The sequence below is a fragment of the Pristiophorus japonicus genome, chromosome 6, assembly GCF_044704955.1.
Source record: "Pristiophorus japonicus isolate sPriJap1 chromosome 6, sPriJap1.hap1, whole genome shotgun sequence".
Lineage (NCBI taxonomy): Eukaryota > Metazoa > Chordata > Chondrichthyes > Pristiophoridae > Pristiophorus > Pristiophorus japonicus.
The window spans coordinates 175,525,281-175,540,559 of NC_091982.1; the positions used below are offsets into that span (position 1 = coordinate 175,525,281).

A 15,279-nucleotide genomic window follows, 5' to 3' on the forward strand; every position below is an offset into this window, starting at 1 on the left:
TTTCCTGTTTTATACTCCGACCAACAGTGTTGCTACTATAGGGGGCCTATAGACTACGCCCTCCAGTGAATTTTTCTCCTTATTATTCCTTATCTCCACCCAAACTGTTTTAGCATCCTGATCATTTGAGCCAATATAATTTCTCACTATTGCAGTGATTCCATCCTTTATCAATAGAGCTACCCCACCTCCTTTTCTTTCTGTCTGTCCTTCCGGAATGTCAAATACCTCTGAATATTTAAATCCCAGTCCTGGTCACCTTGCAACCACATCTCTGTAATGGCTATCAAGTCATACCCATTTGCATCTATTTGTGCCGTCAACTCATCTATTTTGTTACGAATGCTACGTGCATTTAGACAAAGTGCTTTTAAATTTGTTTTTTTACCCATTTTTCCTGCTTGTTTCCTCTCTCCTTCAAACTCACTTTTTTTGTTGTTGCTTTCGAATTCCAGCTTTACTCCCCTCCCTACTGAAACATCTTCCGGTTCCCATCCCTCTGCCAAGCGAGTTTAAACCCTCCCCAACAGCACTAGCAACCCCCCTGGCGAGGATATTGATCCTGGCTCTGTTGAGGTGCAACCCGTCTGGCTTGTACAGGTCCCATCTCACCCAGAAGCAGTCCCAATGCCTCAAGAAACTAAAGTCCTCCCACCTGCACCATCTCTCCAGCCACGTATTCATTTGCTCTATCCTGCTATTTCTGTACTCACTAGCTCGTGGCACTGGGAGTAATCTGGAGATTACTATCTTTGAAGCGTCTCTTGAAGCGTAAACAAAATATTCCTAAATCATGTGATTAGGAGTGATCGAATATGCACATTAGAGCCCAAAATCTGTCAATAAGTAATAAAGAAATAAAATAAAATCTCATAATTGCAAGACAGAAATCATTGTAATTATGTGAGGGAAAATTGGTTATGGCCCATTTTCAAAGCACATGCCCCATCTGAAAGGCCCGAGACTTCCCCGAAATTAGGCTTCAGGTCTCATTTGAATAATTTGGACAAGCTGCCAGTGCTCGTCGTTCCTCCAGTGGCTGCTCGCCCATTGCCAGCCTCCCAATTTGGGTCGCCGGCTGCAGCCGTCAGGTACATTCTGGGGCTGCGGGAGATGATCGCGGGTTAGCAGCGGTCCTCAGGAGTCGTGTGGAGCCGAAAGGAGCAATCCTCTTGGCTCCACATCAAGCTTTAAAAAATGTTTTAACTTACGTTTTGGTGGCAGTCACATCCACACCTGCTCTGCTTAGGGCAGCCCAATTTTCCAGATGGTCCTAAAACAGATGTAGGGCCACTCATTAACATATGCAAGTTATCTAACCCTTGTTTTAGGGGGCTACCAGAGATGCCTGAAAAATCACCTGACCTAGCTTGGGGTCAGAACTATTTTAGCCATCCTTGGAGTACTGGAGGCACCACTGTGAATTTGGTGCTTTTGGCCCCCATTCTCTGCCCTACAATTGGACACGAGGTTCAAATTCATACCCTGTTTTCAGCAAATCACTTTCTGGGAGGGGAATTCTAAAATAACATTGGGCTAGATTTTACACTTTTGTGCAGATCGTCCAACAATGGGCATTATTTCCGGCATGGGCGGTAAAAATGGGTTTTCAGATAGACGGCTTGTCGCCCATTCTCAAAGCCCCTCGTCTCCATTATTGAAATTGGGCGTTACCACGAGCGATATGAAATGGGCGTTAGCGTTAAATCTCTCTGACCTTCTGCTGTAAAGTGTCGCCATCCTTAGCAACGGCATGGCAACGCTTGTTTCCCGCGATTCAGGAGGTCAAGGGATCATCATTACATGTGCAGAAGAGGAGACATTGAGAGAGGGAGCAGAGAAGGACGGAAAGCATATACGAGTGAGGTGTGTGCTTGTTTGGCTGTTGTGGGAGGCATGAGGGAGATTCACTCACAGCAAAAAGCCGACTAAGCACCAAGAACATAGTTGGCACCAAGTTTTTGTCCAACTAATAATATAACATGGAAGGGATGTAGGAGGCCCTGGAGCTGGGAGCCAGGAACACTGGCTCCCAGTGGTCCCGGAGCGCGGCACTGCACCCCAAGGTACCACACCCCTATTGCCAACGACACGAGAGTCAGGAGCAACATCTTGCTCCTGGCTCGGAGCAAGTTCCCACCTCGGGACCGTCCTCTCCCGTATCTGCCCAAGCAGCGGTTCGGCGATCATTCCCACCCCCACTCCCCCCCCCCCAATGAAGCAGCGCCTGAGGAGCTCCTCGGCTAGGTGTCAGGAGGGGAAGGGGAAGGGGTAGAGGTGGGGAAGAGTAGCGGGGGTGGGGGGGGGGAAAGGGTTGGTTTTTACAGAAATACTTATGATTTCTGACAAATGTTCGGTTTAAATGTTTTTTATTTAACAAAACCTTGTTGCGCATTGGCTCAGATAGCTGCACCGCTATACACTGGTGATTCTTTATTAAAGGGTATAATTACACTTAATTTCAATCAACTTAAACTTTAACTGTCACCAAGGTGATGCCCACTATTGATGTATGACCTGCACCCAATACCGCCAACGTTCTTTCAGGCAAAGCGCTCATATATGAGCTCCTGAAATAGGAGTCTTGCAGCTATCATGCCACCACAGGCCCTTTCATGCGGTCTACAGGGGGGGGGGGGGGGCGGGGGCATGGCTTCAGCGTCAGCCTGTTTGTCTGGCCCGATGTCAGCGTCCACCTCCTCGTCCTCCTCTTCCTCTCTCTGCTGAGGTGGACTGCCAGACCCTTTTGGCAATTCTTGTCCCCTCCTGATAGCACACCACCACGAATTGAGCTACTTGCTCAGGGTGGTATTGGAGCTCACCTCCTGAGTGGTCCAGGCATCTAAAGCGCTGCTTAAGCACTCCAATGGTTTTCTCCACGATATTGCAAGTGGCTCTGTGGCTCTCGTTGTATCGCCTCTCGGCTTTGGTGTGGGTGTCACGCAGGGGTGTCATCAGCCAGGTGGCGAGGCCATATCCAGCATTGACCTTGTGGCTGATTGTTAAACAAGTCACATACAGTGCTCTCACGCAGGATGTGAGCATCATGGATGCTGCCCAGAAATTGAGCATTCACTGCCATAATAATTTGCTGGTGGTCGACAACCAGTTGCACATTCAGTGAGTGGAATCCCTTGCGGTTCCTGAAAACCTCTGCATCCTGAAAAGATGCCCGCATCGCGATGCGTGTACAGTCTATTGCTCCCTCCATCTTGGGGAAGTTAGCAATTCGGTAGAATCCTAGAGCCCTCTCAGTCTGAGCCTCCCTGGTCATAGGGAAGCTGATAAAGTCCATCCTGCATGCGTACAGGGCTTCAATGACCTGTCTAATGCAGCAATTTGTGGCATGCTGAGACATACCGCAAATGTCGCCAGCTGAGGCCTGAAATGAACCCGATGTGTAGAACATCGCGGTGACTTTGACCTTGACGGACAGTGCAGTACTGATGGTGCTGGCAGACTGCAGATCTCCCCTTATGAGCTGGAATACCTCAGTGATAACCTCTTTGTGGAAGCGCAGTCTCCGAAGGCAGGTAGTGTCAGGCAAGTTGAGGTAAGACCGCTTCTCCCTCTACTTGCAGGAGGTGTAACGTCTGGTCCTCCTCATCAGTCTGGCATGTCTTACATTGGGCACATAGTGCTGTGGAGTGTACCTTCTGCCATCTCGAGTCTGCAGCATGTAATTGGTCATCAAGAGAGGGTGAGAAAGGACAGACCCCATTCCAATAGCTATCTGTTTTCCACCGATTGGTCACAAAGAATGAATGTCCCGACGAAGACACCTATTAAATTCCAATCGTTCACAGTATGATAAAGATGTTTGTTCAGATGTTCACATCAGCGACAAACACCTCCAGAGTACCTCCAAACTTCCCCGAGGTTGAAGCAGAGCAGCCTTTTAAATGATGCGACATGTGATTTAGAACAAGGCGTCCGTACCGCTGTGAGTCGTTCCGGTTAGTTCTACTTTCTCCCGGCAGTTTTTTGGGCGAGCGATATTGTGGGCGAGCTGTGTGCGAGGTGGTGAAAGTGATGCTGGGTGATCTCCTGGGCATTAGTTTTGGCAAATGTGATCTTTACGACAAAATAAAGTGGGCGGTCGGTATTATTGAATCTCGGCGTTAATTACGTGCGGAAAGTAACGCTGGCCGATATGGGCGTTGGTTTCGCCCATTCTGATGATTCCGCCCCATAAAGGTGGGAGGGCAGTATTATTTTTTCCCGATGTTACACACATGGGGAAAGTAACGCTCGGCGATAAGTGTCCGAAAAATGGACGTCAGTTTTCATTTTGTGGCTAAATGGGCGATATTTGGGCGTTATATGTTATTTTAGTGGTAAAATGGACGTTAAGTGGGCGTTATATGCATGCAAAAAAAGTCTAAAATCAAGCTCATTGTACCTTATGTGTGTCTTTCATTTCTCTTGGAATTCTTTCAACGCGGCAATGCATTAGCAAAAATGAAGTAGTAATTTTGCATTGATACTACTATCATCAACAATTTGAATTTCTTTTTTTTTTAAAAAAATGCAATTATCACTGTCGCATTTACAAGCTGCGAGAAAGGACATACTTGTTTCTGTGACCCTGCTGAAAGATTTACGGTATGTTGTGTTTTGATTGTTGAGAAGCTGCAATGTATTCTCCAGGGCTCTTAATTCTTTTTCAGCTTTGGAAATTTTAGCATCAAGCTCATCCCCCTGCCTCTGAAGTTCTTCTTTCTCTTGGGCAGCCTAAATGCATTAAGGTAAAAATAAATTAGAAAAAACTTGTATTTATGTTACACATTATTATGTCTCAGAAATGACTAATGTTATCATGTCGGCAAACATGGCAGCCATTTTGCACACTGCGAAATCCCACAAACAGCAACAAAGTATGACCACTTATTCTGTTGGTGGTTGGGGAAGGAATGTTGACGAGCATATCAGAAAAACTTCTTGGTCTTGAAATAGTGCCGTGGAATATTTAACGTCCTCCTGAAACACTGGAACAGACAGGTGGGACCTCAGTTAATTGTATCATATGAAACACGGCATTTCTGATAATGCAGCACTCTCTCAGAACTGCGCTGGAGTGTCAGCCTAAATTATGTGCTCAAGTCTTGGAAACCACAACATTCTAACTGAAAAACTGAAAATATGCACTTTATTTCTGAAGTTAAGGACAAAAGAGAAGGAAGTTATGTGATACCCTCCCCCCCCCACCCCCCCCAACAAATCTATCAACTATCAAACTGAGACTAATCATCACATGTAAATGGGGGGGAAAAAAGGAACAGTTAGCTTTGACAGTTCTACACATCTCATTGGCTTGTTAGTTATCATTGTCCTTGGTCAATTCATGCAATCAAATGCATGTCTTATGATATTACTTCCAGAAAAATGGACCACGTTTGATCCCCAGTCTGTGAGGTTAGCTCATTTCAGCAGGAATGGTGAGAGGGATATGGCTATTGGTCTCAGTGTCCATTGGTTAGGGAGGGTAAAATCCCTATTTCTGCATGGAATGACTGCTAGTTCTTTCAGGACATAATCAGATTTCATGCCCCATTGTTTCGCATCTGTCTAGTCGAATAAACCGAAAATGCTCTTGAGGCTCATACATGAATATTGGTACGGTTGCAGAGGCCATGGAACCAAACATCAGCAAGGAATCAACACCTTCAGTGGAGGATGTAAGGAGAGCAAATTGGCAAGAAAAGAAACATAACTGTGCTATCATAGAGAACAAAATAAGTGAACTGGAATAGTGCATATATTTAACACAGTTAAAATAAATGACATTCCTTTGAAAGTGTTTATTATTTTCTCACTGTATTCAAGTATTTACCAAAATAGGTAAGGCAATATTCATTGAGAGGTCGGAAAAGCATCTATAGTTTCTTTATGACAATGAAAAATATAGCAACATTTTTCATTTCCCCAAATACATAATGTACTTTTACCTTAATGACAAAATAGGCCTGAGTTCGTTCTTCTTCTCCCTCGGGAGGTTGCATTCTAACCAGAAGAAGTTCATACCTCTTCTTCATTTTATCAATTTTTGAAAGCCTTTCATGTAATTCAGCACTGATTTAAAAGAGAAAACTACATAAAATAATATGAAGCAAAATGTAGTAAACACAAGTGTATTTGAACCTTTCAGCAACTTTTTATTGCAAATTTGTATTTTTCCCACTTAGTTTGCTACCAGATTCAGGAAACTTCCAGTCTCTAAACTGGCTGACTTTCCAAGTTCTCAGACATTGAATTAAACAGATATTGCAGTAATAAAACTACTCAGTTGTTAAAAGTAATATTATTAACTCTTGGCCCAGAATTTGCGGTCGGAAGCATACCTCCGGAGTACTCCTCCGACCCGCTAAAAATATACAAACTTACCTTCAGGCTCCCAGGCTGCAGAGACTTTGGGTTCTGGGCCTGCAGGCATACGCCTGCATAAAGGCCCACGGATCCCAGGGACGCAGGCGATTCGGAAGCGTCCCCGAGATCACGTGGGCCAGGTCCTCCAATCAGAAAGGACGATTCCATTACTGTCATTTCCGAACAGAATCCCCTAATGACAAGCAATGGAATCCACAAATAATTGAAGAATTTACACAATTCGAATAAAAATAAATGTTCTCATTTTCAAAGTTAATTAAAAGTCCCTCCAATACATCAAATACAATAAAAATTGAACTAAAAAAAAATAATGTTATAGATTTTAATCTGAGCTAAAAGTTGCATAAAGTAATTGTAAGTGTTTGTGAAACATTTTCTTTTTTAACATTTTTAATTTAAGGTTTATATTAACCCTTACGCTGATGAAAGCAAGCCCTGCGCCTGTTTTTACCAGCCATAAGAATTTTGTGGGCATTTGCTGGGCAGTAACAACTCTGTGCCAGTAAAAGCAATTTTACTTTTGGTTCAGTAGCTCTATCAAGAATGTACCATGATAGATCGCAAGTTCCAGGTTGCGCAGTGCATGCGGAAACTTGGAACATGCGGCGGTTTATGACAGCGTGCACTGAGCCACCGCAAAATCCGGACCATTAAAACAAAATTTTAAATACAATTTCAAATCAATTTTACATTTACTTTCATGACTTTTAAATGTAATCTCTTTTTGACGCCCTTTTTTCCTTAACCCTTTGAATAGGTTTAACAGAAGCAACTTTCAAAAAGCTAGGTTTTAATTGACTGAAACCCAGTTTAAAAAGTAAAATTTTCAGTCAAACATTAGCCCTGGACGCAAAGATTGACTTTTGGTGTAGTTAAAGTGGAAGGGATATGTCAAAAAAGTATGATCATCTCCAGGTCTGAAGCCTGAGCAAGCCAGGACAAACACATTTCCTAAAACACTGTGGGCTAGAAAATCAGTTTTTGGCGATATTGTTTTTTTCCCGCCATTTTACGTAAAAAGTGCCATTTTTTAAGGGGGTAAAATTGGCAAAAAAATCCGCCCAACAGTAAAAATCGTCATTGCACGAGGATTTGTGGAGGAAACCGTGGTCCTCGCCAACTTTAGCCTGAGGCCTATCACCGCTAAAAATACAGGCCCTGGGAGGGGAGAAAACACAAAAAAAATTGCAAAAATAAATAAAAAAAAAAAATCAGAAAACATTCACTATATACTTAACTAATGAATCGCTGAAAAAGAATTTAAAAATAAAAACTTCAACTTACCTTTTTTGTAGGTTTTCATCCCTATCGCTGTTTCTGGGCTTCAACGCAGGCTTTTCTCAGGCGGTGTTTTTTCACCCTGAGTATGGGTTCGGCAAATGGCCAATTTTAAACGGTGCGTTTTTTGGGGGCGTTGCATGTCGTCGATTCGCTTTTCGCCGATATTTCAAAACCGCCATTTGTTAACTTTGGCCAATTTAGGTGAGTACCTTTTTACCGGCAAAAAGGCTAAATATTGCTGAAAAAACGTGCGCAAGGCTGACCAATTTCTCTCCCCTGTAAGGGTTAATCCTCTGCAGCTGTCCTGTACAGTGTTATGCTCACAAGGACACTAGGACATATCAACATTGCGTGGTAAATTGGGTATATTTAGTGATGCGCCATGGATTGGCTTAGAACTGTGCTGTCCAAATTTGCTAATTAGCCGGATGTGGCTACAGCGACATCCTTTTAGTTACTTATACATGCTCACTCTGCTTTTTGCTTTACCATTTTACCAACAAATGCACAAAAAGGTTAAAATACGCATGTATACGCTGCATATGAGTATTGAGATCACATGCCCAACGACTGTGCCTACTACTCATTTTTTATTTACTAATCAGAAATGTAATTCTTCACATCTGGGTTCCCAATTTGCCGCATGTGGTCAGTGGCTAACGTGTTGGATAACACTGGCTTAGAAAGACAAGAAAGGACTTGAGTTTTTCCTGAAATTGGCTACAGTTTTTTCCTTTCTTGCCTCCCCAGAATTTCATATTTCTACTGACTGAGGATGGTGGCACTCGAGCTTTCACTATTGAAGAGACGTCACAAGCACTGATTGTGGTCTTTTCTCACTCTCTTTTTCATATCTGTCCCAGAGATGGAAAGGTTTCTCTGCCATTATGGATACTCCCCATTCTGCTGATATTTTTTTTTATAGTGCATACAATGACCATTTTGCAAATAAGGACACCTGTAAATAAAGGACAGCTGATGCCAGTCTCTAAGGTGACTGTAATTTACAGGTTTCAACATATTTGGAGTTCCTAGTTCCTTGCGGTTTGTTCTATGCACACAGGGTTCATATGTAAGTGCGTTTAATATCACACAGAGTATCTTCCTCCCCTCTGCGTATGCTCATTCGAACAATATATTTTTATTGTTCTCTGGACATTTCACACACACTATCAACCAAGGATGGTCTTCAGAATCCTCACTTTCTTATCTCTTTTGGATTTTTATTATACCGAGGTCTATTCTTCACCTCCACCAGACATCTGGGCTCCCGTCCAGCTATTAACAAAAACTTACATTTATATAGTGTAATTGCTGTAATAAAACGTCCCAAGGCGCTTAACAAGAGCAGTATCAATAAGAAAACATGTTTGACACCGAGCCACAGAAGGAGATATCTGGACAAATGACCAAAAGCTAGATTTTAAGGAGCATCTTAAGAGAGGAGAGAGAGGGAGAGAGGCAGAGAGGTTTAGGGAGGGGATTCCAGAACTTAGAGCCAAGGCAGCTGAAAGCACGGCCACCAATAGTGGAGTGATTAAAATCAGGGATGGACAAGAAGCCAGAATTGGAATAGCCCAGAGATCTCAAAGGCTTGTTCTCAAATCCCTCCATTGTTTCGCACCTCCCTATTTCTGTAGCCTCCTCCAGCCCTACCACTATTTTCACAAAAATAGTTGTAGGGCTGGAGGAGGTCACAGAAATAGGGAGGTGCGAAACAATGGAGGGATTTGAGAACAAGGATTTTAAAATTGACAGTTTGTTGGACCAGGAGCCAGTGAAGGTCAGCAAGCACGGGTAATGAATGAACATGATGTAGAGCAAGTTAAGATACGGGCAGCAGAGTTTTGGATGAGTACGTTTATGTAGGGTGGAAGATGGGAGGCTGGCCAGGAGAGCATTGGAATAGTCAAATCTAGTGGGTTTCAGCAGCAGATGAGCTGAGGCAGGGTCAGAGTCAAGCGATGTTACAGAGGTGGAAGTAGGCAGACTTCGTGATGGAGCAGATATGTGGTCAGAAACTGAAACACAACACCACGGTAGAGAACGGTCTTGCTCAGATTAAGACAGTTGCCAGAGATGAAAATGGTAGTCAGGGAATGGAATTTGTGGCGGGGACCAAAGACAATGGCTTCAGTCTTTCCAATATTTAGTTGGAGGAAATTTCTACTCATCCAATATTGGATGTTGGACAAGCAGTGTGATAAATCAGAGAAAGTGGAGGGGTCCAAAAAGATCATGGTTAGATAGAGCAGCGTGTAGTCAGCATACATGTGGAATGTGATGTTGTGTTTTTGGATGATATTGCCGAGGGGCAGCATGTAGATGAGAAATAGAAGAAGGCCAAGTAGAGATCCTTGGGGGACTCCATGAGTAAAGGTACAGGAAGAGAAGGCATTGCAGGTAATTCTCCGGCTATGATTAACTCGGTAAGAATAAGCTAGAGCAGTTCCATGCAGCTGGATGATGAAGGGGAGGTGTTGGAGGAGGATGATGATTCTGTGTCAAAGGCTGCAGATAGGTCAAGAAGAATGAGGAGGGATATTTATCATAGTCACAGTCACAAAGAATGTCATTTGTGACTTTGACAAGGGCCTTTTCAGTACTGCGGCCAGGCTGGAAACCTGATTGGAGGGATTCAAACATGGAATTGTGGGAAAGATGGATTTGGGAAGCAACAAGCCCAACAAGGGAGGATTCGCTATTGGATTTAGTAATGGGGAATGAACCAGAGCAGATAAGAAAAGTAAAAGTAAGGAAACTTCTAAGCAATAGTGACCATAACATATATGACCTTTAAGATGATAACTGAGAAGGACATATGTATGACAAAATCAAAGTTAATAGATTGGAGAAAAGCTGATTTTGAGGGGCTGAGAATAGAACTTGGGAAAATAAAATGGGCAACAATATTGGCAAACCACGATGTAGAACAGCAACGGGAGACATTTAAAACGGTGTTCAACTGAGTACAGGAAAAATATATTCCACTAAAAAGAACAAACTAAACACGAATGAGATTCTATGGATGAATAAAGCCATAAGGGGAACAACTGAGGGGAAGGAAAGAGGTATACATTAAGTACATAGACAGCAGGGAGTGCATGATAAGGGAGAATATGAAGAGATTAGGAGAGAAGTAAAAAAAACGATTCGGAAAGCAAAGAGGATCTATGAAATTAAATCATCAACGAACATAAAATAAAATAATAAAATATTTTACAGGCACATCAATTAAAAAAGGAAGGTTGGGATGGGAATAGGGCCATTAAGGGATAGACAGAATAAAACCACAGGTAATGATAGAGAGATGGCAGAAATATGAAGTAATTATTTTGCTTCAGTATTTACCTGGGAGTTAAAACATGTGGACATGACATTGGATGATGAGATTAATAATGAGATAAGTGCATTTAAAATAAAAAAGGGGATATATTAAATAAACTACAAACTAGAGAGGATAAAACCCCTGGTCCGGATGGATTGCAAACACCCATTTTAAAAGAATCTAGGGAAGAGATAGCAGAGGCATTACTACACATATTTAATAATTCATTAGAAAAAGGTGTAGTGCCAGAGGACTGGCGGATAGCTGACATAAAACCTATATTTAAGAAGGGGGAAGAACATGTCCAGGGAATTATAGACCAGTCAGCTTCTTCCATGTGGTAGGAAAGTGAATGAAATCCCTACTAAAGGAGAAAAATAGAATAACATTTAGAAACCAAACATATAATAATGAATAGATTTCATACGGGAAAGTCTTGCTTGACAAACCTTACTGCATTTTTTGAAGAGGTAACAGAGAGAATAGACAATGGTAATGCAGTAGATGTAATTTATCTAGATTTTCAAAATGCCTTCAATTAAGGTACCTCATAATAGACTGATGAAGATGGTCAGAGAATGCGGAGTCAGGGGACAAGTAGCAGAATGGATAGCTAGCTGGGTTCAAGGCAGAAAGCAGAGAGTAGGGGTAAAGGTTGGCTATTCACAGTGGCAGAAGGTGGGTAGTGGTATTCCATAAGGGTCAGTACTGGGACCACTGCTGTTCACAATTTACATGAACAATTTAGACTTTGGAATCAAAATTGCAAGTTCTAAATTTACAGATACATGCTGAGCGTCCGAAATCCAGAGTTCCAAAATTTGGAACGTTCCAGAATCGGATACCGGGCCGAACCATGGTGGGGTCGTCCGGAAACCGGAAAATGTTCCGAAATCCAGACTCCCCCACCTTGGCGGCCCGACCTTGCCCCGGCCCGACTTCGCCCTGGCTCTCGTCGGCCCGACTTCGCCCGGCCCTCGGCGGCCCGACTCCGCCCCGACCCTTGGTGGCCCAACTTCGCCCCGGCCCAACTTCGCTGCGACCCGACGTCGTCCACCCCGACTTCACCCTGGCCCTCAGCGGCCCGATCTCACCCCGGCCCAACTTCACCCTGGCCCTCGGCGGCCCAAACTTGCCCTGGCCCTCGGCGGCCCGACCTCGCCTCAGCTCTCGACGGCCTGACCTCGCCTCCCCCCCCTTCCCCTTACCTCGGCAGAACGACCTCGCCCCCTTACCTCAAGCTGCCCAACCCCACTAACCTCGGCCCAGGCAAAGACCTTCCAAAATCCGGAACTACCCGGAATCCGCAATGGCCTCGGTCCCGAGGTTTCCGGATTTCGGACACTCAATCTGTAACACCAAATTGCGGGGGAGGCGGGGGGCGGGTATAGTCAATACTGAGGAGGACTGCAACATAGAAACATAGAAAACAGGTGCAGGAGTAGGCCATTCGGCCCTACAAGTCTGCACCACCATTCAATATGATCATGGCTGATCATGCAACTTCAGTACCCCATTCCTGTTTTCTCTCCATACCCCTTGATCCCTTTAGCCATAAGGGTCACATCTAACTCCCTTTTGAATATATCTAACGAACCGGCCTCAACAACTTTCTGTGGTAGAGAATTCCACAGGTTCACAATTCTCTGAGTGAAGAAGTTTCTCCTCATCTCGGTCCTATATGATTTACCCCTTATCCTTAGACTGTGACCCCTGGTTCTGGACTTCCCCAACATCGAGAACATTCTTCTTGCATTTAATCTGTCCAATCCCGTCACAATTTTATATGTTTCTATGAGATCCCTTCTCATTCTTCTAAATTCCAGTGAATATAAGCCTAATCGATCCAGTCTTTCTTCATATGTCAGTCCTGCCATTCCGGGAATCAGTCTGGTGAATCTTCGCTGCACTCCCTCAATAGCAAGAATGTCCTTCCCAAGATTAGGAGACTAAAACTGAACACAATATTCCAGGTGAGGTGTCACCAAGGTCCTGTACAACTGCAGTAAGACCTTCCTGCTCCGATACTCAAATCCTCTCGCTATGAAGGCCAACATGCCATTTGCCTTCTTCACTGTCTGCTGTACCTGCATGCCAACTTTCAATGATGTACCATGACACCCAGGTCTCGTTGCACCTCCCCTTTTCCTAATCTGTCACCATTCAGATAATATTCTGCCATCCTGTTTTTGCCACCAAAGTGGATAACCTCACATTTATCCACATTATACTGCATCTGCCATGCATTCATTTGCCCACTCACCGAACCAGTCCAAGTCATCCTGCAGCCTCTTGGCATCCTCCTCACAGCTCACACTGCCACCCAGCTTAGTGTCATCTGCAAACTTGGAGATATTACATTCAATTCCTTCGTCTAAATCATTAATGTATATTGTAAATAGCTGGGGGCCCAGCACTGAACCTTGCGATATCCCACTAGTCACTGCCTGCCATTCTGAAAAGGACCCGTTTATTCCCACTCTTTGCTTCCTGTCTGCCAATCAGTTGTCTATTCATGTCAATACATTACCCCCAATATCATGTGCTTTAATTTTGCACACTAATCTCTTGTGTGGGACCTTGTCAAAAGCCTTTTGAAAGTCTAAATACACCACATCCACTGGTTCTCCCTTGTCCACTCTACTAGTTACATCCTCAAAAAATTCTAGAAGCTTTGGCAAGCATGATTTCCCTTTCATATATCCATGCTGACTTGGACCGATCCTGTCACTGCTTTCCAAATGTGCTACTATTACAACTTTAATAATTGATTCCAACATTTTCCCCACTAACGATACCAGGCTAACTGGTCTATAATTCCCTGTTTTCTCTCTCCCTCCTTTTTAAAAAAATGGGGTTACATTAGCTACCCTTCAATCCATAGGAACTGATCCAGAGTCTATAGAATGTTGGAAAATGACCACCATTGCATCCATTATTTCTAGGGCCACTTCCTTAAGTACTCTGAGATGCAGACTATCAGGCCCTGGGGATTTATTGGTCTTCAATCCAATCAATTTCCCTAACACAATTTCCTGACTAATAAGGATTTCCTTCAGTTCCTCCTTCTCACTAGTCCCTTGCTCCCCTATTATTTTTGGGAGGTTATTCGTGTCTTCCTTAGTGAAGACAGAACCAAAGTATTTGTTCAATTGGTCTGCCATTTCCTTGTTCCCCCATTATGAATTCACCTGATTCTGACTGCAAGGGACCTACATTTGTCTTCACAAATCTTTTTCTATTCACATATCTATAGAAGCTTTTGCAGTCATTATGTTCCCTGCAAGCTTACTCTCGTACTCGATTTTCCCTCTCCTAATTAAAGCCTTAGACCTCCTCTACTGGATTCTCAATTTCTCCCAGTCCTCAGGCTTGTTGCTTTTTCTGGCTAATTTATATGCCTCTTTCTTGGATTTAACACTATCCCTAATTTCCCTTGTTAACCACGGTTAAGCTACCTTCCCCTTTTTGTTTTTATATCAGACAGGGATGTACAATTGTTGTAGTTCATCCATGTGATCTTTAAATGTCTGCCATTGCCTATCCACCGTCAGCCCTTTAAGTATCATTCGCCAGTCTATCCTAGCCAATTCACATCTCATACCATCGAAGTTACCTTTCTTTAAGTTCAGGTTCCTAGTATCTGAATTAGCTGTGTCACTCTCCATCTTAATGAAGAATTCGATCCATATTATGGTCACTCTTCCCCTTGGGGCCTCGCGCAACAAGATTGCTAATTAATCCTCTCTCATTACACAAGACCCAATCCAAGATGGCCTGCTCTCTAGTTGCTCCTCGACATATTGGTCTAGAAAACCATCCATTATACACTCCAGGAAATCCTCCTCCACAGTACTGCTACTGTGGTGTATGTAACATACAAATCACTGACTCCACACGATCTAATGGTGTTGATCTAACTGCTGTGACCTTAATCCTTTATTGAACAGTTCCAGAGTGGCCTCCAGGTGTGGTGGGCAGCCTTTGAAACTGCCTCGTGCAGGTACTTTCAGGTCTCCCACCACAGCGCCCTCTGTGGTGCACCATTGTACTTATCATACATTTATTGTACCAGAGCAATACACAACATCTCACTCCCCCGCCAGTTCAAAAAGCCGTTGCTTGAATCCCCGAAATCGAAAATCATATTAGCCCATGGATCCATGTCCCTTTTTCTTGAACCTTGTGATATCAACTCTTCCCGTGATTCATGTCCATGATTTCAAGCACAGTGACCATTCAGCATTGAAATATTAACTCTTATCATCATGTTTTGTAATTCA

General features: G+C 43.5%; 1 protein-coding gene across 2 annotated transcripts in view; it reads right to left on the reverse strand.

Annotated features, from left to right (window-relative positions):
• Positions 1-15,279, reverse strand: part of ccdc39 (coiled-coil domain 39 molecular ruler complex subunit) — a 191,868-nt gene that overhangs the window by 77,712 nt on the left and 98,877 nt on the right. For both annotated transcript variants that reach the window (XM_070882270.1, XM_070882271.1), the window contains exons 14-15: positions 5,949-6,072; positions 4,575-4,734 (exon numbers count right to left, since the gene is read on the reverse strand). In XM_070882270.1, coding sequence (XP_070738371.1) covers positions 4,575-4,734; positions 5,949-6,072 — 284 coding nt within the window. The remainder of the gene's footprint in view (positions 1-4,574; positions 4,735-5,948; positions 6,073-15,279) is intronic.